At 51.0% G+C, this 23,789-nt stretch overlaps 1 protein-coding gene across 1 annotated transcript; it reads right to left on the bottom strand.

Annotated features, from left to right (window-relative positions):
• Positions 1-187: 187 nt before the first annotated feature.
• EDC3 (enhancer of mRNA decapping 3) lies at positions 188-22,816 on the bottom strand. The gene is made up of 7 exons (XM_065689001.1): positions 22,730-22,816; positions 20,195-20,376; positions 18,763-19,076; positions 12,280-12,615; positions 4,704-4,857; positions 3,661-3,878; positions 188-2,869 (listed from the first exon to the last, which is right to left on the bottom strand). Exons 2-7 carry the CDS (start codon positions 20,356-20,358, stop codon positions 2,535-2,537), a joined length of 1,521 nt encoding a protein of 506 aa, XP_065545073.1. The 5' UTR covers positions 20,359-20,376; positions 22,730-22,816; the 3' UTR covers positions 188-2,534.
• Between the last annotated feature and the right edge of the window lie 973 nt (positions 22,817-23,789).

Genomic DNA, 23,789 nt, shown 5'->3' with positions numbered 1-23,789 from the left:
TTGTAGGCAGGTGGAGGGGGGCTTGCTCCCAAGCACCACGGAGGTGGTGGAAACTGAACTGGAAGCCAAGCAGCAGGGAGCTCTGCTTCAGTGGAGGGCAGCAAGTGAGGGTGAGTGGCTCCTGCCCTGGAGCAGCAGGAGGGCTCTGGAGCCACAGCAGCCAAATAACTCAGCTCCACAAGCCCCGCACACAGGAATCGTTGCACTTTATTTCAGGGCAGCCCCCAGTAGTGGCAGGAATCGGTCATTACAGACATCAGGTCACAAATGGAGCATCAAGCAGTGACAGTGCAGTGATCTTCACGTGTCAGTGACCACAGCAGCACTTGTGGCAGTTCCTAGGGTGGTGCTGAAGGTGGGGGATAGAAACTATTGCAAACACAGCTAGAACGTGAGCTGGTCTCTGAACAGATAACATAGGGAAAGGGGGAGAAGGGACCCAGCGCCCTGGCTGGGTCTCTCAGTGCTCCAGGAGAGCTCACAGCTGCACAAGAGACATATTTCACGTAGGTGAGGCTGGTGCTTCCTCAAGTATCCAAAGGGAAGTACAGCCAAATGCCCAAATCTGTCAGCACCAGGCACTGTGAAGTGGGACCGTGCCCAACCCAGCCCAAAGCCTTGAGCCTTCCTGCCCTGTTAGTGCTCAATGGGGACAAGCTACAATTCAACAGCCCAAAAGGGGCAAGGAAAGCAGGAACTGAAACTGCAACCTCTTCTTGAGGGTTGTGAGCAAGGCAAGTGAAAAGAAGGGAACTAAAGCTAATGCTGTACTACAGCAACGAGCAAGGGGTGCTCCTCCGCTGGTGTTGCTCCTCTGCCTCCAGCCTACATGAAGCAAACAGGCAAAGCACCACAAGAGGCAGAGGGAAGCCTCGTATTTGTACTTAGAATACCCAACTGCTCTGCTACCCCAGTGAGAGCCACAGCCCGTGGAATGCTGCCCCAGTTCTGGCCGCTGCTTTGCCCTTTCCATAGCGGAGGGCAGAGCACTGAGGTGTCAGCCAGCCAGGGGGACCAGGGGTCTGACACCGAGAGGGGCAGAGCCCTTCGTCCTGCTGGGGTAGATGGGGCTTGGCAGGGGCAGAGGCCTCAGGAGCTGTGGGGTGAGCCCAGCGCTCCTCTGCTTCCAGCTGGCTCTGCCCCATCACGCCCCACTTGGAGGCAGCGTTAATCACTCCAGTGCTTGAAGGCTCTTCCCTCCTTTGATGCGCTTGGCCTGTGCTCTAAGCAGATGAAGGGCAAAGACAAGCACCTGGTGTGCTCCAAGGGGTGAGGATTTACACAAGCAGGTCAACAGCTTTGCTAAGAGAGACTCCACTGCTCAGCAGAGCACAGCACCAGAGCAGCTCCGGTGCCAGCTCCCCTGGAGAACAGGCACCACCTGGAGCTCTCCCAGCTGCCAGAACAGGCTCTGGGCAAGGCTCAGGCACCTGCAGGAGCTCTGGGGACAGGTAAGCAGCAGAGCTTCAAGCACTGCAGTGAGGAGGGAGCAGAGCACCTCTGTGTGAGGAGAGGGCACAGGCACATCCATACACAGGCTTTGAGCCTAAAGGGAATGAACTGATCCATGACCCACTTCCCAAAGCACACCGAGTGTAAGAGGGATACTGGAAGCACCAGGGGAACTGGCCCAACTATCACCTACACCATAGAGCAACGCGCCACAGCCCGAGTGACACTGCCCTGCTTCACTACCCTTTCCTTGATCCGCAACCTGTGCCAGGAAGGAAAAGGAAAATGAACCAAACCCCCCCATAACTATCCTGGAAAGGTTCTTTTTCACAGCCCACCTCGCTCCCACAGCCTGGGCTTCACCACAGAGTGAACAGACAAAAAACCAACCGAATACAGAAGAAAGTAAAGCCCAGCTGAGGCCTGTGTGACCCCAGAGCTTCTGGCTCTTGACACAGGCTTTCCAAAGAGGGAATGTTCTCCTTGAAGGGCTGGAGGGTCCAGGAGGGAGAGGGACCTACAACGGCCTTCAGGAACATAAAACAGGGTAAGGGAAAATCCAAAAGAACAACGGAATGAAACCAAACCCTCCCTCCTGCCTTGACTGCAACAGGAGGTATTTCCTATACAACCAGGGGTGCTGTCCCCACCAGGATGCTCCTGCTGGCTCTACCTGCCCACAAGGACAGAACCACAGCTCCAGCCAACAACCCACGCACCACTTGTACCACCTCCATGTGCAACCCCTCAACAAACACCCTCTGGCTGGGCCTGGTCAGCAGTGGTCACTTGGCCAGGGACAGACACCATCCTCCTGCAGGCTCCTTCGTACAATGGCACAAGAGAATGAGAACAGCTCTGCAGGAACATTCGCTTCCTTCGGTTTTGTTGCATTGTACAATGACTGTTTGGTTGGGTTTTTGTTAAATACACAATATTTCTTCTGGAAGGACCAAAAAAAAAAACCTCTCCAGAACTTCCCATCCTTAAGGCGTCGCTTGAGTTTTACCAGTCAGGATCCGCTGCACAGCTTCTTGACACACCTCCTCCTCTTCTCTCCCTTCAGAGCCCCGCCGCTGGCTCTAAGTGGAATGCAGGGGGATGACGAACTTGCAGCCGAAGGGGGAGTGGTAGTTGATGCCCACCTCCTGAAAGACCTTCTGGGGAATGCCAATGTCACAGAGGTACACGCGCCCGGCCCTCTCGCCCAGCGGCAGCGGCAGCCCCAGGGCCAGCGACCACTTGGCGTCGATGCCCTGCTCCATTTCGCTGATGGGGGGGTCTATGCTGAGGACGGGGGCCCGGTTCTGGTTGGCCCAGTCCACCACTGCCTTGTACCAAGGCTGATCTCTCAGAAAGGCATTTTCATGACAATCCAGGCAGTTGATCACCAGGTCAACGGGGCTGTCGGGGAGATCTGAAACACACACAAAGACTGGTGAGTGCTGAGGATCGACGTGAAGCCCTGAACTCGGGCTCAGGCCAGGCAGCCCAGAGAAGCAGGGGGTGCTCTCTCCATTATAAAAGCACCATTTTCCACTCCACAAGCTGAAAAAGCTGTTTTTCTGGAAGGCACCAACTACAGAAAGGCAGCTTGTGTGCTGCACTGCTGCCTGCCCTGCTGAGCTCCACTAGGGAGCACTGACCCACTCTGTATCACCCCTGCTGCATTCCCCTTACCTGACCAAGTCCTTTCATAAGCTACCAGGGAAGTAGCTCAGCCAGCACAGCACAGTCCAACACTGCCCTAATGCCCAGGTTTGCTTCTCCCCAGGAGATTAAATGAACCAGGTTTGAAATAACACTGGTGAAATATCAGACAGAAGCCAGTTGTCTCACAGAAGGTGAAGCATCAGCTTGTTTTCTGGCATACTGAGAGATGCGAATTGACAGCTGTTGGGACTTGCTCAGCAAAGCTGCTGCTTGGTTTGAAGCTGCAGTTGGATGCTCATTGACTTGCAGTTTCGATAGGCTGAACAAGGAAGGCCCTTATCATAAGAGAAGGGCTGGTCTGCTCTGATCCCTACAGCAGCTTGTTCATACAGGAAACATCTGTAGCAGCACAACAGCTCCACTGTTGAACCTCTCCGCTGTCCTGCCAGCCTCCCAGCAGCCACCAGCTCATGGCAGTGCCACTAGATGGTGCCAGGGGACCGAGCAGCACAAGTGTGAGGGAGGCAGGAGCGGATCTGCTCCTCAGCCACCTACCTTTGACGCTGGACACTTGCTGGCCTTGCGTCTTGCTGAAGAGGTTCAACTCGTTGGTGACGGATTCCAGCATCTTGACAAAGTTGGGGAGGAAAAGGATGACGTGGACGTCGTGGTTGGAGAGGTGCCGGCCGCAGCTGATGCCTTGTGCCCCCTTCACATGCGGGCCACACAGAAGAGCTACCGTGGGCCGCTGGTGCACGTTCTTCGGGTTCAGCCTACGACAGACAAAAGAGGCTGTTAACAGCCCCAAGCAGCACTCCCCTTCTTCCTGCAGGAGAGCAGAAGCAGGAACATGCACACTGAGAGGTGTTCTGCACCTCTTCCGCTGCCTCCAAAGGAGGAAGCCACATCCTTTTGTAGTGCTGCTACTGGAGCTGCTCTGCTCTACCCCTAAGCCTCAGCAACTGCAAAGTACAGCTGATTTACTGAAATGGCCCCAAGCCATGGAGGGCAGCTGGCAGGAGGAGTTTCAGCTGACAGGGTCAGTGCTGCCCGGTATGCTGTCACTTACTGCTCAGAATCAAATGGTCAGGTCCTGGTAAAGTACTGCCAAGTAAAGAGATTGAGATTTAAGGCCAGTAAGTGGAGAGAAAACAATCTCAGCTCTTTGACTCAAGAGACATTTCTCCTTCTGGGACCCAGAAGCCAAAAAGAAGCCTTTATTAAGTCATTCATCCAAGGTGGGTGGATGTCTGTTCAAACAAGCCCTTTCTACAGAGGGGAAAAGCACCAGTGTGCCATGGAAACCTGCTGTAATCTTCCTCCCACTTCAGGAGCCTGAGCACCACGCTTGTTTGCATGATTATCTGGGAAGAGGCTGACACATGAGCCACAACACAGTCTGCAAGGCAGCGGGATGAGGTTTTCCTTCCAGAGGTGACAGCTTCCTCCAGCTGCAGGACCACTGATGAGCATCCAACACGCAGCACCAGCACCAGCACCCACACGACACCGACCTCAAAGGTTCAGCCCCAGCAAGCAGAACGAGATAAACTGAGCTCTGCTTCCAGGGGGGCAGAGCAAAAGGGAGCAGCTTTTACCTGTTGGGTCCCCCGAGGAGGCTGAGGGCCATCTGGCTGGCGCACACCCCCGTCATCTCCAGCCTCCGCTCCAGGGTCAGCCCATGCTTCTCAGCCACCGAGAGCAGCTTCTTGTGGAGCTCGTAGGATACGCTTGGAACCACCAACCCGGAGTCTGGGATCAGAGAGAGAGGAGGGAGAAAGGAACGGGCATAATCAGAGACCTCTCCAGAATGCTGCTCACTGGGAAGGTTTTATAACAGCACTTAGAAATAATGACAGGGAAAGGGCTATTAGCTGCTACCAAGCATCTCCGTAACCCGGGAACCCAGGGTCCTTCCAAGACCATCCCACGAATCCAAACTAGTGCAGCAGACTCAGCTTACTCTGAGTGGAGACAGGTAAAATACAGCTGCTGGCCTTGAAACACTACATTTCCACAAAGATTCAGCAGGCAGTTTTAGCAACACATGGCTGGGAAGGCCTTTTGACCTCCAGATTGAAGATGAAAGGTTTTCTTACTGGTCTCCAGGCCAGTGGTGCTTTAACCCACACCCATGCCCAAACACACATCAACATTCCTAATCCCTGTCAAAGAAGAGAAGCTGTGAACCAGGTTTCCCACCAAAAATAGCTCGGATGTGTTCTGCTTCCTGCCATCAGGGGTGACCAGCCTTAAACCTCCAGCCCTTAACCAACCATCACAGCCTCTTCTACCTCAGCAGGTAAGAGAAACACAGACCTGAGTAACTGTTCTGGATGACTCCTTGTGCTTCCCTTCTCCAAGCAGAGTTTGACTTCACACAGGTGAACCCTGCAGTAGCATCTCTGGGCACCCTGTGCCAGCGCCTCAGCACCCTCACAGGGAAGAGCTTCTGCCCAAGAGCTCATCTCAGTCTCCCCTCGGGCAGGTTAAAGCCATTCCCCTTGGCCTGTCCCTACAGGCCCTTGTCCCAAGCCCCTCTCCAGGTTTCCTGCAGCCCCTTTAGGCACTGGAGCTGCTCTCAGGTCTCCCTGGACCTACTATTCCCTTGAAACTTCCTCATGGATGTCCTTAACTGTTTCCCAGCTAGGGACCAGCACAGCTTAATTCTCTCCCCACATGGGACAGCCACATAGCTGGGGCACAGCTGCCAGCCAGAAGAGCTCTCAGCTCCTTCTGTTCCCATCATTCCTAAGCACTGCTCCCAGCTAAACAAGCAGAGCAAGTGCTCTATAACTTTACTCTTAGCTCCTACTCTGGGACAGGCAGATGAGGTGCACAGAGCTGGGCACGATGGGTCACAAAGGTCCAGGACTCAGCCCGATGCCTGCTCCAGCCCAGGCCCTCCTCACCCTCACACTCCCACCTCTGAGCTCAGGGTGACGGCAGCCTCTTGCGTGCTCATCATGGCAGGGCCCAGACCTCCTGCACCCATGCGAAAGGGCCGTGGGAACAAGACGTGGCTCCGCAGCAAGACGAGCTCAAAGGGGAGCAGCTGCAGAGTACACATCCGCTCACAGAGGAAACTCGGCAGTTGCTCGTGGGCCCTTGTGCAGGCAAAAACCCGTAATGAGAACCAGTTGCAGCAAGCGTGCGCCTCATTCAAATGAGAACAGCAGCACGTATCTGAATCGTGAGGAATGATTTGTACTGCTCTATTTCCCCAGGGCGCCCCATCACAAACCACTAAGTGGAGCTGCAGCGGAAGCAGCAGGTTTGGTACATCTTGAGGTGTGCAGGGTCAGCTGGGAGTACTCCTGCAAGGAAAGTAAAATGCTGGGGAGCGGATCCTGCTGGACCCTTCTGACCTTCACTTCTGAACTCAGCAGCTGGCGCTTTGCAGATACAGAGGGCCCAAACATGTTCAAACACTTGACCTTGCATGCTAACCTCCTATTAAGCTACCTCTGATTGTCTTTCATTACCCACAGCACACATGCAAGCGGGCACATTCTCAAAGTCATCTCAGCCTCTTGATAGCAGCCGTTGAACATTCGGAGTCATCAGCCACTAATAATCCTAAAGGCAGCCCAGGAGTCACGTACCTGCCCTGTGCTCACACCCCTCCTCAGTCACGCAAGGCTCGGCTCTGCCTCTGCCCATCCACCTTTTGGCTATGCCATCAGGTCTTGTTTGTCAAGCTCAAAGAAGGACTTGGAATGAGTGACCTGAGGTCAGGATCTCTCCACCTAGTCTGGGAGGAAGCATCCCCTGCTCACCTGAAACAGGGGGGCTCCCAAACTGTGCTTCTGCTCCTTCTGAACCACAGGACCAGATGAGAAACAGCTGATCTATACTCTGCCTCTACCCAATTTAGTACAAACACTGCCAACACCTTCTCTGTAACCACCTTCACCCTTCTCTCAGCCACCTTCTCCAGACCACGAGCTTTAGGAAACCCACATTTACCACCAGCTAGATGCAGCTCAGTGCCCAGTGGGTTAACACAAAGGGGGTTAACTGGAAGCCAAGAGATGAACTTGCATTTAGCATGCCAGTGCTACTTTGTCCTAATTGCTCCCTCTCAGGAGCAGGCTTAGATGCCAAGAGAACTTCCCTTCTTCGCACTCACGCAAGGTCCAACCAGTCCAACTGGCTTATCAAAACCAGGCCGAGGGAGTTAAATAAACTCTGGCAGAAAGCAAGCAAGGAGGCGACGTGTAAAGCCACAAACAATAACAGTGCTGCAGCAAACCTGAACGCCTGCCAACCTTAATTCTGTTTGGGTTGGACACTGCAGCATTATTGTTCAGTAATGAAGGTAATCAAAGAAATTAGCTCAGGCCTTTGAATATTAAATAAATGTATTTTACAGCTGCCTGGAAAAGAAAAAGGGCAGCTATAGACTAAAGAGCTTTGTGACACGCAGAGCACTGCTAAAGGCTGAGTAAACACCAAGGATTCTCTGAGGCACACTGTCCTGGGCACCAGGAAGGAGCTGTCTCCTCAAGCTTCTCTATGCGACGTTACACACACACTGCTTGGATGAAAACACCCTGTGCCAGCAGAAGGATTGAGCTAACTTGCCACAAGTTAAGCAATTCAGAGGGTTTTCCCCCAAACAAGCCCAAAGCAAGTCCAGATGCCTCCACTACTTGAAGCTGCAGGGGTACAAGCAAGGGGTGCTGCTAGAGCAGCTCAGGGCATAAGCTGCAGGTTTTCTCTGGACTATTTCAGTCCAGAGACAAAACCAGGCGAGCTGCAGGTATGAATGAGATGGAACCAGACTTGGGATCTCCCAAAAGCCATGTGTAACACTACAAACTCTTCCCTTTAGCAACAAGCAACTCCAGGTTCCCAGGCCACACAGCTCACAAGCTGCAGCTACGTGACGTGGGTATAACTCTAGTCCAGTTTGGGCACATTACTTGCTGCCTTTTGCTCGTGGTAAAGCTGGAGCCACCTGCCTGCAGCCTCAGCAAACCACAGCTCCTTACCCCACAAACGTGAGTGATTTTCCCCACTGAAGGGCTAGCGGTTTTAATGTAGTTTAATCATCATTATTTTTAATGAAGACAAATCCTGCGGGAGTTCTGGCTGACCTTCCAGTGTCAGCCTCTCCCTGAACCAGTGCACAATTCACTCCAGCTGAGCTACAAGCTGTCTGAGGGACAAAGAGACTCTGCTCCATGACCACTTTGTTTTCTCTTGCGGTTGGATCAAGTGAACTCCATTTGCACTCTACTCAAAGGTCCCAGAAACACTTCACACATTCAATACACACAATCGCTGTAAGGCAGTCATCCATAGACTGAAGAGCTAAAAGCTACAGAGAGCAGAAAAGACAGTCAAGGACATGGCACACACAAAATCAAGCCATACTGACAGCATCACCCTCACAGAACAGGCTCAGCTTTAGTTTTGCAGCATGACCCTGGCACATAAGCTCTGGCTGCCACATTGATCCACTCCTAAGCACACATTTGATGCCCATACTTCAGGCAAGGGAGATTTTAAGCCAGTGTAATCATAGAACAGTTTGAGTTGGAAGGGACCTCAAAGCTCACCCAGCTCCAACCCCTGCCACAGGCAGGACCCCTTCCACTGGAGCAGCTTGCTCCAAGCCCCTGTGTCCAACCTGGCCTTGAGCACTGCCAGGGATGGGGCAGCCACAGCTTCTCTGGGCACCCTGTGCCAGCGCCTCAGCACCCTCACAGGGAAGAGCTTCTGCCTCAGAGCTCATCTCAGTCTCCCCTCGGGCAGGTTAAAGCCATTCCCCTTGGCCTGTCCCTACAGGCCCTTGTCCAAAGCCCCTCTCCAGGTTTCCTGCAGCCCCTTTAGGCACTGGAGTTGCTCCAAGGTCTCTCCTTCAGGAGCCTTCTCTTCTCCAGGCTGACCCAGCCCAGCTCTCTCAGCCTGGCTCCAGAGCAGAGCTGCTGTCATGAACTGGAACCCATGGTATGTGTGTGGTACATGCTAGCAGCAACTAAACACAGGTAAGAGGAAAGAAGAGCTCAACTGCCAAAAGGAACCATGTGGACAGCCTGGTATGCTCGAGATGATATTCTCGAGAGTCACCAATGACGAACTGAGCTACTCCATCCGACTGCAAACCCTGAGCTCCAACACACCTGCAGGACTTTGGCTTTGCAGTTCCTGACAAAAGACCTGATCCCAAACCATGGCACTGCTCAATCACAGGTCATTCCACTGCTGCTGACCAGCAGAAAGAACAGGGCTAGACACATATTAAAAAATAAACTATATATCTGAGGGCCATTCATGTGTGAAGCCCTAGGGATGGCCTCAGTCATGATCAAAGACCTGGTAAGCTCTATTAGCTTCAGGTTTTCACTTTTGTTTGGAACAGATCCCCCTGCTCACTCCCTGCTTACCTCCAATGCCTATTTGACAGCCTCGCTCCAGAAAAATCAGCTCCCAGGAAAGCGCCCCAATGGAGTGAAGTGTTTATGAAGCTTTGCTAGAGCCAACACGACTTGACTTCTCTTAGGCAGCAATAAAAGCACAGACTGGAAGCCCTGTAGATAATCTTCTGGAGAACTGGCACCAGCAAACTGCTGGATTTACTGCTGCATAATCCTGGTTATTCCCTAGTTCCATGGCACAAAAGAGCACGCAAGGAGTCACAGACTCCTTCCTCTGCCACAGTGACAAGAGTTGGGTACCAGCTTGCTGTCAATCCCCAGCATCACTTTGTGCTATCACGGCAGACAGAATAACCACTGTATCAGCCAGAGCTCTTAAGACAATCATCTTTAGGGGAAAGAATTTACCAAGTACTTATTTCTCCTATAACTAGAAAGTGCTTTTTTGCAACTAAAGCTCCCCTCAGAAGCCCAGAGAAAACTCCCCAGGGAAAATTCAGAAGCAGGAAGAGAATTCCTGCCATAGATACATCCAGAATGATGGCTTTTGGGGCTTTAATTTGAGCAGCTGCTGTTCTTTGAGCCACTCAGAGGCAAGCTGCCTGTAGCTCAGCATCCTCCTTCCAGCTGCTAAAGAAGGAAACCAGGACTGATTTTTCCAACGGACAGTCCATCATTCCTCCAAGAACACTGGAGGTCTTTTTGTCAGCAGCAGGCAGGTTACAGCTGCTGACAAGAGCTTTTCCTAGCTTGCCCTTAGCATTTCCTAAGCAGAAGTAAACTTCCTCAGTGGACACAAAGGAAGTCACCCCCGGTGGGAAAACCACTGGCAGAGACACAGCACTGGGACACTGAGCATCATTCCCAGGCCTGTGAACGTGCCCTGCTCAGCACAGGCGGCAGGGAGCTGGAGCTGTCAATACCCTGCCCGTTGGGTGACACGACAGCTTTTCTTCCAAACGAATCCGGAATTCCATAGGGGACACTAATCACCCAACAGTAGCTAATGAGGCTTGCGAGACCCTGCAGCTATGGAGGGGAGTCATGTACCACCCTCCAGGGCAGGCTTGCCAAGACCAGAACAAGCCAACAGCAACTCTTTCACTGGGCTGCTTCCTCCAGCACACTGCAAACAGGGAGCTGAGTTTCCATCATAAACATGGAGTTTAGCAACATGCTTCCATTTTCATGCCCTGAATTTACTCACTGATGCTTGCTGCATGGCCAGGAGCTGTACTCCTAGAATACAGCATCAGCCTTACTTCTCAAACTGGCGGCTAACAGTAGGTTAGCTTTAGTTTCAGACTAGCTGCACACAGAAGCCTTGTCCCCTCTCGGATAAACCAGCTGGAAGATGAATTTACAAGGAGTAAATGAAAAAGAATAATACTAAACAAACATTTATCCACAAAAATGAAGAGGAGCTTATTCACACAACGCACAGGCAACTGGTGAGCTGCTTGCCACAGGATGCTGTCAAGAGACTCAAAGCTTGCAGAGATTTATAATGCAATAGGTTAAAACAAGCAGAAGACAAAAAGTAGCCTCATCAAAAGCTATTAATACTGAACTATCTCTTCTGCTTCAGGAAGGCTTAAAACTGTGAAAGACAAAGCACTCAGGGAAGTATCACTGTGCGGCTGTTCTGTTCTTTCACTCTCCCTTGAGTACCCTTGGAAATGTAATACTGAGCTGGACAAGCTCTGTTATGACCCAGTATGTTATCATCTCATTTGGGACATCAGTGGGAAGATGGATGACAAATGGAAAACTATGATATCACTGTACAGCAGAGCCATTAAAAGACTTGTTTTTTCACACTGAAAAGCAACAAATCCTTACAAATGAACCAGCTTCCTTCCCTGAAGTGCCTCACACCCCAGCTGGAGCTTCTGGGCAGAGCAAGAATGAGAGATCAAGGACCTGATCACACCTCAGCTCAGTGGCCAGGCCACCAGGATATGCCCTGCTTATGTCTCTCTACATAAGTTGATTTTATTCTTATGTGGAAAAGAAATGTCTCTGGAATGCCCGAGTTCCTTTGCTCCTACATTTTGCAAGTGCTAAAAAGCAGGCAGGAGAGCACAACTAGACTGGAGTTACAGGGAATTTGTACCTAAATGTAGCATAAAGCACATGTGCTGTGCAGCATGTGAACACATATAAACAGATTGCTTACAGTAAAATCTCTTTCATACAGCAGCAGTGTAAGTGGGGGGAGACCTCACCTAAAACACCTTTTGTACAATGAATGTTTGGAATTAGGGATGGGAAGAGCCAGAACCATTGCTTTTTACATCACCAACAATTTTTACATCACCAACATTTTAAAACTTCCATAAAGCCATGTGGAAATATGTAACTACCACCCAAAGAGCATCAGAAGCACACGAAACCTACTGCCTCTTAGCAAGAGAGCACAAATCACCATGTGCTACCATGTACCAGAATCCTGAGCCCATCCCAACCTCTCACGAGGCAACAATCACATCCACTTGGGTTCATCATACTAGGAATCCAAGCAAGGATTCAAATCCCTCCTTCTTGTTATCCAACCATCTGTTTTATTCCCCCCTAGAAAACTGCCTACCTTGTGCCCTAAGTACTTTTTTATCTAGGAAATATTGCAAATAAAGGTTGTATGCAGACAGAAGGCACAGGTCCAACCTTACGCAGAGGGACGCCCTTGCTTGTACCACATTAAGATGACAGACAACCCTTGGGGAAAACAATCCAGCACAGCAAAGCAGGAGAGTTTCCATCCTGATCAGGAAGGGACATGGCATACCCGTGCAGAACTCTTTGTTAGTATTCTGGGGTACAACAATCCTTCTGTAGACTATAGGCTCTGACTCCAAGATGTTCTCGTCGTGCCGGTAGCGAGCTGGTTTCTCGTTGGGGGTCCCCCGGGACCGGGTGCCGCTCCTCCTCTCATATGTTTCAATCTCTTCAAACACAGCTGCCTTGTCAAAAAGGGCCAGGTTGCCTTCAAAATCAAAATCAGTGTCTGGGATCTCATCAATATCATCCCCAAAGCACTCGTCATCTTTGCTCTTCATCTGCCCGTTTTTCAGGCCACTCTTCTTCGGCGTCACTTGGTTCGGGTGACGGCTGCTGGATGACCCTAAAGCAAAAGAAAAGCAAGTTGGAGACATGGCATAAATGGGAAAAGACACTTTTGTTCATACATGTTTTCCCCAACACATTTGGTAAGAGAGGGGAGCTCTCTTGGTGCTTGGGCTTGCAGCCCACAGACTCAACGGGTACCCACTGTAGAGCCCATCTTTGGCATTCCTCATGCTAAGATCCATGAACAGAAAACAGAACAAGAGCATCAGGTAAGAGATTTTCAGGGACTCTCCACCAGCAAGGTTAGAAAAACATGCTTGGCCACAGGAGCATTTCCCCATTGGATTTTGTTCAAGGTGGTGTGTCCCATCAACGATAAGAAGCTAGCCATGATCCAAGATAGTTTTCCTTCTGTACTGAGCTCATGTTCACACAGGCATGTGGCCCAAAACCTTCTTTGGAATTCCCCTAAATTTCAGAATCTAACATAAGTGTTTCCTTTCTTGGCCACCTGTCTTTAAGGGAGTACTTAAACCCCTGAATATCAAGCATTTCTTTCTGCTTACACTTACTATCACTAGGTACACATTCCTGACCTCATCCCTATTTCATTCTCCTCCTTCTTCATCCCCCCGCATGTTTAAGTACACTTCTTTCCAACCACAAGTCATCCTGAAAGCCTGATTTCTCTGGAGTGAGACTGATGAAAGTCTCCTTATCAAGGACTGATACAAAACCATGTGCAATGAGAAGGTCAGCACATCCCTTTACTTGCTTATTTCTTACCTTATTCAGCTCACCCACAAAGTCAGCTCCTAACTCAAACTCGACCCTGATATTAGTATGTTTGTACATCCCTTGTTACATTTGCAACACCTAGGAAATATTTCAGGCCAATTCCAGCAATTTCAGGCATCACCCACAGTGTCCAATGGATGGAGCTAAGAGTTATCACACCGAGGCTGCTTCCTCTACTAAAATAGTTCTTGCAGTTTAAGACGATCACTATGGAGAGTAACTTACACAAATGAGTTCACTGACAGAATCCATTGGAAACAACCTGCCACCAAGTTACCCCAACGATGTGTGCTCTTTCTCTACCTCCCCACAAATGCAATATCAGCCTACTTTGCCTTTACACATTATCACAGCCAGTGGGAGAAGGCAGGCAGAATTTGGATGGATATTCTGAAAACATCCCAAAAGATCTGCAATGGGCACAACCTTCACAGCTTCCCACAAAGTTATTTGTCAGCTTTGTAAGTGCAGACAAGACTAGTCTGGTCTTGAGAAATCCATGGAAAGGCTTATTTATAACCTTGGGTTGACTGGTGGGGCCTAACAAACCTGAGCTCTCATTTCTCACGCTTCCAAGTTGTGAAATGCTCCACCCCATTGACAGGAGCAGCACTTCCCTGGGAAAGCAAAGGACCTTCCTCCTTTTCAACCGATTCTACATGAGTGCTCATTCATTTCAGGATCAGGACAGGAATATTTAAGACCAACATGCCCATTCTGGCCAAGTTAACAGCAGAACTCTGCTCTCTACAGCAAAGGTATTCAGTAGGTTAATGACACAACTTAAACTGCTGCTGTTAACTCCAGAACTCCCCCAGGCTTCATACAAAGCATTAGAAAATCCAGGTAGTACCTGACACTTAGCAAGGACTTTGTAAGCTCTGACAAACCTGGTTTACAGCATGATACTGAGTCCACGTCACACCACATCTAACTCAGGCAATGCTGAAGGATGACTTGCTAAGGATGTATACTTGGGTTTAATCCCAGTTAGGAATGCATTGTCTCAGCAAGGATTTTCCCCTGTTTATTTTAACTTGCATTTTGGTGTGTCACTTGGGTTTCCAGAGAACTGTTTAGGTGACTAACCTGAAAGCTTTCCCTATAGCAAGGGGGCTCCTAGAGCTGCTCAGCAGCTCCTTCTGTGGAACCTGTCTCAAGTCCAGGAGCTAAACTAAATAGACCTGAACATCCCAAAACACACACCCCCGCCTCTCAAAAAGCTGCTGCAGCTTCAGGCTCCCATTACTCCAGTTCCCCAGAGCCTTCTCTTCTCCAGGCTGCCCCAGCCCAGCTCTCTCAGCCTGGCTCCAGAGCAGAGCTGCTCCAGCTCTCACATCATCTCCATGGCCTCCTCTGGACCCAGTCAGCAGCCCCAGAGATGAAAACGCAGACAACACAACAGGCTGGGCTCCCCAAATATTCACAAACTCCAGGTCAAAGCAATCCTCATGAGTTCAGATGAACAAGCTAAAGCTTACACTGAACACAAAAGCAAAACAAGCCTTGTTCAATGTCAAGCATTAGGACAACTCAGCTCCTGTGACCCAACAAGAGTTTTTACGTCCATTGCCAGGCTCTTCCACAAACAGCTCCTCAGCTGACCTGAAAAGCAAAATGTGGGGGTGAGCTGCGCCGCTGGGCAGTGGATGCAGGGCACAGAAGCAGCTGATGTAAGCAGTGTGTAAATGCTGCTGGAACACAAAGCTGTGCTAGAAAAGCTGGGAAAACAATGGCTGGAAAGCTCCCTGGACTCCCCTGCAGACACAACAAAGGGGAGCCAAGGCCATACCTCATCAAAACAAGCTGCTGTGGTGGGCAGCTCCCTAATCCAGAGCCATGGATGCCAGCTCACAGTACTGCTGAGCCATGCAACCAGCTCTCTCTTTTCACCTCCTCACACAGGGTGCACAGGACATGGTGCAGGCCAACCAGCAAAGTTAGGTGGTGCTCCTCGCAAAGCATCACCCTCTAGACAGGCAAGATGACTGCTGGCTGATTCTGCTCGGGGCAGCAGAGAAAAGCCTAAAAGAAGGACTAGGGGAGGTGCAGAGAAAGCTCAGAGAGAAGCATCTGAGATAAGGCCAACAGGAAAAGTGTTCACTGTCTTCCAGGCGACCAGTGTGACAAATCGGACCAAGCCATTCCCTGAATGCTGCTAGTCACAGAATCATGGAATCAACCAGGCTGGAAAAGCCCTTTCAGCTCATCCAGTCCATCCGTTCCCAGCACTGCCCAGGCCACCACTGCCCCATGGCACTGAGGCCTCGTCTCCACGGGGTGTGAACACTTGCAGGGACGGTGCCTGCAGCCCTGCCCTGGGCAGCCTGTTCCAATGCCTGAGCACCCTCTGGGGCAGGAATTGTTCCTCAGCTCCATCTAAACCTGCCCTGGTGCAGCTTGAGCCCGGTTCCTCTTGTCCCATCCCTTGCTCCTTGGGAGCAGAGCCCAGCCTCCTCTTGGCTCCATCCTCCTGTCAGGCACTTGTAGGGAGCGATCAGGTCCCCCCTGAGCCTTCTCTTCTCCATCTGAACTCCCCAGGTCCCTCACAGAATGAGCTCTAGCATAGAAAAATTTGTGTTGGAAAGAACCTTAAAGCTCATCCAGTTCCAAACCCCTGCCATGGGCAGGGAGACCTCCCACTAGAGCAGGTTGCTCCAAACCCCATCCAACTAGGCTCTGCTTTCATGGCCTGATCCAAGCAGCTACACAAAGCCAGCCCTTCCAGACCAGCTCATTTGGGATGGCAACTTCCAACACCCTGTGTGTGTATGTGTGAAGCTTGTTAAGGAACAGCACATGGCTCCACGTCAAGTTGGCAGCTCGATGCCGCGCAGCAAAGCGCCTCCCTCAAAAGGGAAACAATACTTCCCAGGCTTTTTTTGTTCCTTGGGAAAAGAAAGCTTTCATGTACAGCACACAAGCAAACATGAAGTCTCTAGCAAGCTGGCTGCCTTCCTGAGAGATCCCTGTGGGAGCTTTTGCTGCCAGCCCTGGCATGAGCAAGCCCAGTGCCAGCACAGCACAGAAGCCATTGTTGGGAATCCTGCCTTGATATTTATTGATTCCAGTCACACAAGTATTCCAAAGGGGGGACTGTGGGTCTGACTTAGCACGCTAAAGGGCATCAAGAGGGCAACTTCCAGCTGTACTGAATCCTGCGTGACTTCAGCTCTAGGTGACACCTCAGCCTGTTCTTCCCCAAACACCTGCACCCAACATCACCACAGAGCCAGGATCTCTTCTATCCCCATCCTGAGATTCACACAACATAAGCCCCAAGCTCCAAACACACACTTTGAGGAGAAGAGTTCACTTCTCTACCTCATGTACCCTAAATGAATCCAAGATATCCACCAGACACTGGCAAACAGCATGAAGTGAGGTTATTAACCCTCCTCCTACATGCTCCATCCAGCCAGAATAAAGCAAAGCAGAAGTTATTTGTGCTATTTAGGTAGACAAGGCTGGAGCTGAAACAAGTTCTTCTAAAACCAACCAAAGGAACGTACTCAAACAACTAAGTGGAACTTAAGAGGAGCTAGGGACTTAAAAACCCAAGCCATTTACCTTAAAGGAACCACAGCTCTCTTCCTACAGCAAGCACCAGGCAGTGCTTAGGCCTAGGCAGAAGTAAAACACTCAAAACCAAAGAGGCTTGATGATGGTTGGTCATCAGGGTGTGCATGCCTCCTCCTCACATCACTCTGTCCTTTCTCCTCCCATCAACCCCCTTTGGCAATCACAGCAGTAAAGTCAGAGAAAAACTTCCAGAAGTTCTTTGGGATTCCCCCACAAAACAAAGCCCTTGAGCTCCCTGTTTAACTGGCCATTCCCACCTGGGTTTTGCTTCTTTGCTAAACACAAAAGCAAGAGGCGGGGGAAAGATGAAGTCATGGGAATATGCTGCATACATAAGGATGCTTCAGCAATGAAGTCATGGAAATAAGCTGGATATCCACTGATGGTTCAATAATTGCATGAAGTAGATCTGGAAAGGAGCATAGCCTAAGGGGGCTTTGAGGAAGAAAAAGAGAACATAGCCAATTTTGGCACAAAAAGAAGAGTTTGAAGAGTTAATGAGCAGAATAAAGATGAGGGATGCTTGACTTGGGAGATGTGCTGATTGTATCTTTACACCAGCCTCATTAGAACTGTTAATGTGTGTTTTTAACAACACAGCAAATAACACTGGTAGTTACTTGTAGGGTGATGTTGCAAGAGCTTACAGTTATAGAGGCTTTAAATAGAAAAGCTTGGTAATATTGCTCTATGCTTCCAGTTCCTTTTAGAGGAAAACTGGAGGCTGGCAATTGGGCAATCTTCAAGCAGCAAGAATGAGGAAATCATTCTACCCAGCGTTATTCAGCTCTCCATTTTCTAACACTGGATGCCAACAGAGCAGAATAATCCATATAGGGAATATCTCCACTAATTAAACTTGAATATTCCCTTTAATATTCTAAACTGTTAAAGAACTATTTGCTTTTTACATAAATAGGCATCAACCACACTTCTCTCAGAAATGCTGCAGCAGAGAAAACACTTCGCATACTCCAGATCATGAATGGGATTATATCTGTGAGGATTAGAGGATGATGCAAAGGCAAGCGCCAAACGTTTGGAAAATCTATACTTGTAATACTTGGAGGCATAGCTTGTGAAGGGAGGGGATTCTCCCCTTCTGCTGGGCTCTGGGGAGACCCCCCCCCCCCCGCATTCCTGATCCAGCTCTGCGGCAACAACACAAGAGAGAGATGAAGCTGTTGGAGCGAGTCCAGAGGAGGCCACACAGAGATGCTGCGAGGGCTGGAGCAGCTCTGCTCTGGAGCCAGGCTGAGAGAGCTGGGCTGGGGCAGCCTGGACAAGAGAAAGCTCCTGAAGGAGAGACCTTAGAGCAGCTCCAGTGCCTAAAGGGACTGCAGGAAACCTGGAGAGGGGCTTGGGACAAGGGCCTGTAGGGACAGGCCAAGGGGAATGGCTTGAACCTGCCCGAGGGGAGACTGAGATGAGCTCTTAGGCAGAAGCTCTTCCCTGTGAGGGTGCTGAGGCGCTGGCACAGGGTGCCCAGAGAAGCTGTGGCTGCCCCATCCCTGGCAGTGCTCAAGGCCAGGTTGGACACAGGGGCTTGGAGCAAGCTGCTCCAGTGGAAGGGGTCCCTGCCTGTGGCAGGGGTTGGAGCTGGATGAGCTTTAAGGTCCCCTCAACCCAAGTCAGTCTGGGATTCTATGAAGTCTTTCTCCTCACCATTTAACTTCCTCTTCTCCAGACCTTCAGGAGGTAAGACAAGTATAAAGGCAAAAGTTTCCAGGTCCATTTGAAACATTCTTGAGGAAAAATGGAAGATACTGCAGCCATAACTCAGTAGTGAAAAGTAAAGTTGCGGAGTAACATGGATACTCACAGGAATTGTGTCTACGGCGGAAGCCTTTGGACTGAGTGAGCGTTTCCACATGCCGATCCATGTAGCTCTTGGAGCACTGCTGCTGTGGAGAGATTACAATATCCTGGTTCTTGGTGTCTGTTCTCTTCGGGATGTTCTGTGGGGCACTGCTGGACATGGGTTTCTTTAACGCTTTCCCAGTGCCATTCTGACTGGGACCCACTTGGCACCCAACACCAGGGATGCCCATCTCTGTCTGTGGCAGATCCCCACATTGTCTGATGTCCCCAGGCCCTGGGATCTCCAGGATTTTCAGCTCAGTAATGTCACCTGCCCTAAAAACAGGGAAAGAAAAGCAGACATGAGGAATTTTGCATTTGAGGTACCTCTGCAAGAAACCCCTAAAGAAAAACGTGTTACATTGTACAGTGTGGTTTGCCTGATCAATAGAAATGAGGAAAAATGGACTTTAACGCCCAATCACACAGGATATTTCCATAGACATCAAACTGAAATGGCCTGAATCCTCAAAACACCAATGAGTATTTCTACACCGCACCTGGGTTTTGTGTGAAAGGTTCTATTCCAAGCTGGAACAGGCAGCACTCAAGCAGAAAATGGAAGCAACTGACCTTTGCAGAGATCTGCACTGGTTTACCAGTTTCTAGACACTTCATTCATCTCAGCCTTGAGGCTACTATTACATTTAATCCCTTTCTCCAGTAATCTACCCTCAGACGAGGGCAATTCATGCTCAGACAAGGACAGTGCTTCCCGTTCCCTCAGAAAAAGAGATAAAGAAAACCAAAGGAGCACTGGGTACAATTCAAAACCAAACAAAGCAGCAGTTACAAAGAATTCCATTTACCCCGATGGTGAGAAATACATCAGAAATTAGGGCTTCTACTCAAAACTTAAGTATTTGTTCAACTGGGATATAATAAGAGCTTGTTACTGACTTCCACATATCTCCTAGGAGAATATGGTCATCATCATCTCACCCTATTCTCTTTAAAATCCAGGGAGAAAGAAAGATTAAGAGTATCAGGGAATCAATTTTATTTAAAAGTCAGTGACTCGGTGTCTCAGTTGTCATAAGATGCCGGGTAACAGGAAAATGGCCAGTGATGAGTGACTCTTGACTCTTCTTTTTACGTACAGTGTTACCAGGAGCTGGTGGCAAAGAGCTCCTGAGAGTAACGCCACTACAGCATCAATTCAGCTTCTTGGTTCAAAACTCTGTCCTGTCTCTGCAGCACAAAGCACATTGCAAGAGCAGAAGGGATGGAGTTGGATTTGGTAACTGCACTTCATTGTACTGGGGCAATAACAATGCTCAGCAGCAATAGGGAGATTAAAGGCAAAAAGTTCATTTCTGAGGAAAACCAACCCAAAACCATCCCAGCCACCACCGACGTGGGAAAAGGCAGGAGGGGAAAAGACAACCACTAACCTGAAGGTGACTTCTGGCACGAGGCACTTGACCCCATTGTGGAAGGGCCGTGTCAGGGAGATGGTCTGGCTGACCTGATCCACAGCAGACACTCGTCCTTGGTAGACTCCCAAGCTCTCTCCACAGTTAATTGACACAATGCTCCCAAGCCAGTCCGTAGCCATCTTTCTGGCACACAACCACTGTAAAGAGACACAGGCCTGGCTGTAACAAGATGCAGAAAGTGACAACCTGAATCAGCATCAGCTGTATTCCCCGGCCCAAAGCCTGGCTCCCACCCAGGCTCCGGCTTTGTCAGCTTCTCCCTTCTTTGTGGGGTGGAAATAACATCCCAGCGAGTGTGTAAATCCCTGGATGGGGTTTTGCTATACCATTGTGACACAGATCGCTGTTTGCTTCATGAAAGAAATCATTTTCTAACTGGATTCAAGCTCCCAACAGAAATATTTGGTATTTAATTCTGTCTGTGGCCATTCTCCCTGGAATTTCAGGGAGTTGTTAAGAGTTTTGGCACAGGAACACTGGGGCAGACGAGCTTTTGTGAATACTCAGCCCGGAGAAGATTCAGCTCTGAACACACAAATGAAAACCAACACCTTTAAGGGAGCAGATACAGAAGGAGGTGAGGGAAACCCAGTGCTGGAGTCCAGGATAAAAGCCTTCCCGCTCTCCAGAGCCAGGAATATCAGTATTCCTGACGCAGTTAGGAAGCTGCACTTCTCCCTAGCACTGAGTTCCACCAGAACACAGGGGAGAAAATCCACTTTGTTGAGTCCCACGCTATTCCCTCAGCCTTGATGCTTGACTGAATTTGTGTCAACACACTTTGAAGCAGCCTAAGCACATCTTTTGAGCTGAGATCTCTTCCTCCAGACACAGGCCCAAGAAGATGACAGGCTCGCCAGTGTCACAGCAGCGAAACAGAGCTGACAAGTTCCTAAAGGGAAATGACCACTGTATATATTTGCCTTTCGTGCTGTAATCAACAGATATGTACTGTCAGGAGCACAGAGAGCCCAGAAGATAACCCAAAAAGAGATAAACAGCAATATATAAACCTTGTTTCTGAGTGTTGTTTTAATTCTCTTCAAGCTCTTCCTATCCTGAGCTTCTTGGAAAAAGAAGGAAAAAATAACCCTGGAAATAACTAGGATGCATGTTACCAGGAAAACTCCTCACTTCCCCCACCTTCCAGGGGGCTGAAAACAGGGGATGCTTCAAAAGGAAGCCAAATTTGGTGACTAAGGTGGAAATCCATCAGCACCAACCTCCTCTCTTTCCTGCTTCTCTGGATCCATATTAAGCCATGATAACAATGTCTGGATGCCAAGGTGAGAGCTGCTAAAAGGCAGTTTCAAAAGGCAGAAAACATATCACCAAGTATCTACAGTAAACTTAAAACTTCACTCCCTTTCCCACTTTTTGTATCTCCTTCTGGAAACAAGGGGAAGAGCTCTACACACATCACCACTTTCCAAGGATGCTATTCAAAAACAAGAGCCTCCTTTCACCAGGCAAAAGATAATCTACGTTTGCATTCAAACATGAACTAAACCAAGGGAACCTCCTCATCTCAAGGGAGACTTCTACTGCTTTGTGCAAAAGTCACTTAGAAGAAGGACTGAACAATACATGCAATGAATTATTTACAACATCACACATGAGAACAGCAGCACATCTGTGTGGTTACACACACTGGGAAAGTCAAACCTCCCGTCCAACAGTGTGTCATATATTGCAGGTTTTGCCATACAACTCACAGAGATCTTCTCCCCAGCATCACTTCGGGTGGGTATTACTGATACGCCTGATACTGCCAGTTGTAAAAGAAAGTCGAGGCTTACTCAGCCACGCAGACAGCTCTTTAATACACAGAGTTTGTAAGCAGTAACTCAGCACCTTCTTCCATCCCTGGCAGTGCTCAAGGCCAGGTTGGACACAGGAGCTTGGAGCAAGCTGCTCCAGTGGAAGGGGTTGGAGCTGGGTGAGCTTTAAGGTCCCTTCCAACACAAACCGCTCAGCAGCCGTGCACAGCGGGCACAGCTGCATGACAAGGAGCCACAACACATGTTCTCCCACCTGAAAGGTGAGTTCACAGCGAGCTGGCTTCACTCAGTCACGAGGAAAGCAGTCACAGCGACATACCAGCTCTGCTGCCGGGGCCCGGGCAGGCACAGGGCACCCACCCCCCGCAGGGCTCATCCCCCGGCCCCGTCAGCCTGATCGGCACAGGGCAACACAGCCCCGGGGCCAGCAGCACAGGGACCCCCCGGGGGCGGCACAAGGGACCCTTCCCTGGGGGAGAAGCCCGAGGAGATCCCCTCACCCCGGGGACAGCCCGAGGCCCCCGCACCCCGCGCGGCCCCGGCCGCCCCGCTGAGAGGGGGAGCCCCGGCAGGGCAGGGCCGCCCCGCCCGCTCCCGGCCCGGGCCTAGCGCCGCGGCCGCGCCTCCCGGGCGGGCCCAGCCCGCACCGCGGGTGCCGCCTGCCCCCGGCGGGCCCGGAGCGGGGGTCCCGGGCCCGGCCCCGCCTCACCTGGCGCCTCCGCCCGCTCCCGCCTCAGCGCGGCCTCTCCCCTCTCCGCCGCTCCGCGCTTCCGCCGCTGCCGTCACTTCCGGCCCCGCCCGCCGGCGGCCGACCATGGAGTGCCGCGCGGCTCATGCGCACGGGCACCGCCCCCGCCCGCTGCGGGGTGCGCATGCGTGGGGCGGACCCGGCGTGGCGGCTGCGGCGGGGGAGCCGGGTGCCGGTCCCCGCAGCCGCCGGGAGCCCTCCGCTGCGGCCCCAGCGCCGCCGGCGTCACCCCCGGGCCCCCCGCACCAGCACAGCCGGGTCGCTGCTGCCGCGCGGTCTCTGCCGTGCCTGCCCCGTGTCACTGCCGGTGGGCTCCGTCACCCCTCCATTGCCCCTCCATCGCCTCTCCATCATCCATCACCCCGCCCTCACCTCCATCACCCCTCCATCAGCGCTTCATCACCCTTTCATCACCCCTCCATTCCCCCTTCATCATCCATCACCTCCATCACCCCGTTCACACCTCAACCCCATCACCCCTGACACCTCCATCACCCCTCCATTGCCCCTCCGTCACCTCTTCATCATCCATCACCCCTCCCTCACCTCCATCACTACTTCATCATCCTTTCATCACCCCTCCATTCCCCTTTCATCATCCATCACCTCCATCACCCCTCCGTCACCCCCACCACACCTCCATCATACTTCCATCACCTCTCTGTCACCTCCATCACTCTCTCACTCCATCCACCACCCCACCTCCATTGCTTGTCACAACTTCGGCAACCTTCCATCAGCCCCTTCACCTCTGCCACACCTCTGTCACCTCTCAATCACCTCCATCACCCCTCCATCATACTTCCATCACACCTTCATCGCTTCTGACGCACATCCATCACCTCTGTCACATCCGTCACCTCAATCACCTCCATCACCCCACGTCGCCTCCACCACCACTCCATCACCCCTCCACCACCTCTGTCACATACCTCCATCAATCCTCCACCACACCTGCACCACGTCCATCACCTCCGTCACCCCTCCATCCCCTTTCCCAAACTCCCCACCCAAGGCACAG

Source organism: Lathamus discolor, chromosome 8 (genome assembly GCF_037157495.1).
Source record: "Lathamus discolor isolate bLatDis1 chromosome 8, bLatDis1.hap1, whole genome shotgun sequence".
In the NCBI taxonomy this organism is placed as follows: domain Eukaryota; kingdom Metazoa; phylum Chordata; class Aves; order Psittaciformes; family Psittacidae; genus Lathamus; species Lathamus discolor.
The sequence above is the reverse complement of the archived record's forward strand: the minus strand, read 5'-3'. Positions and strand labels throughout refer to the sequence as shown.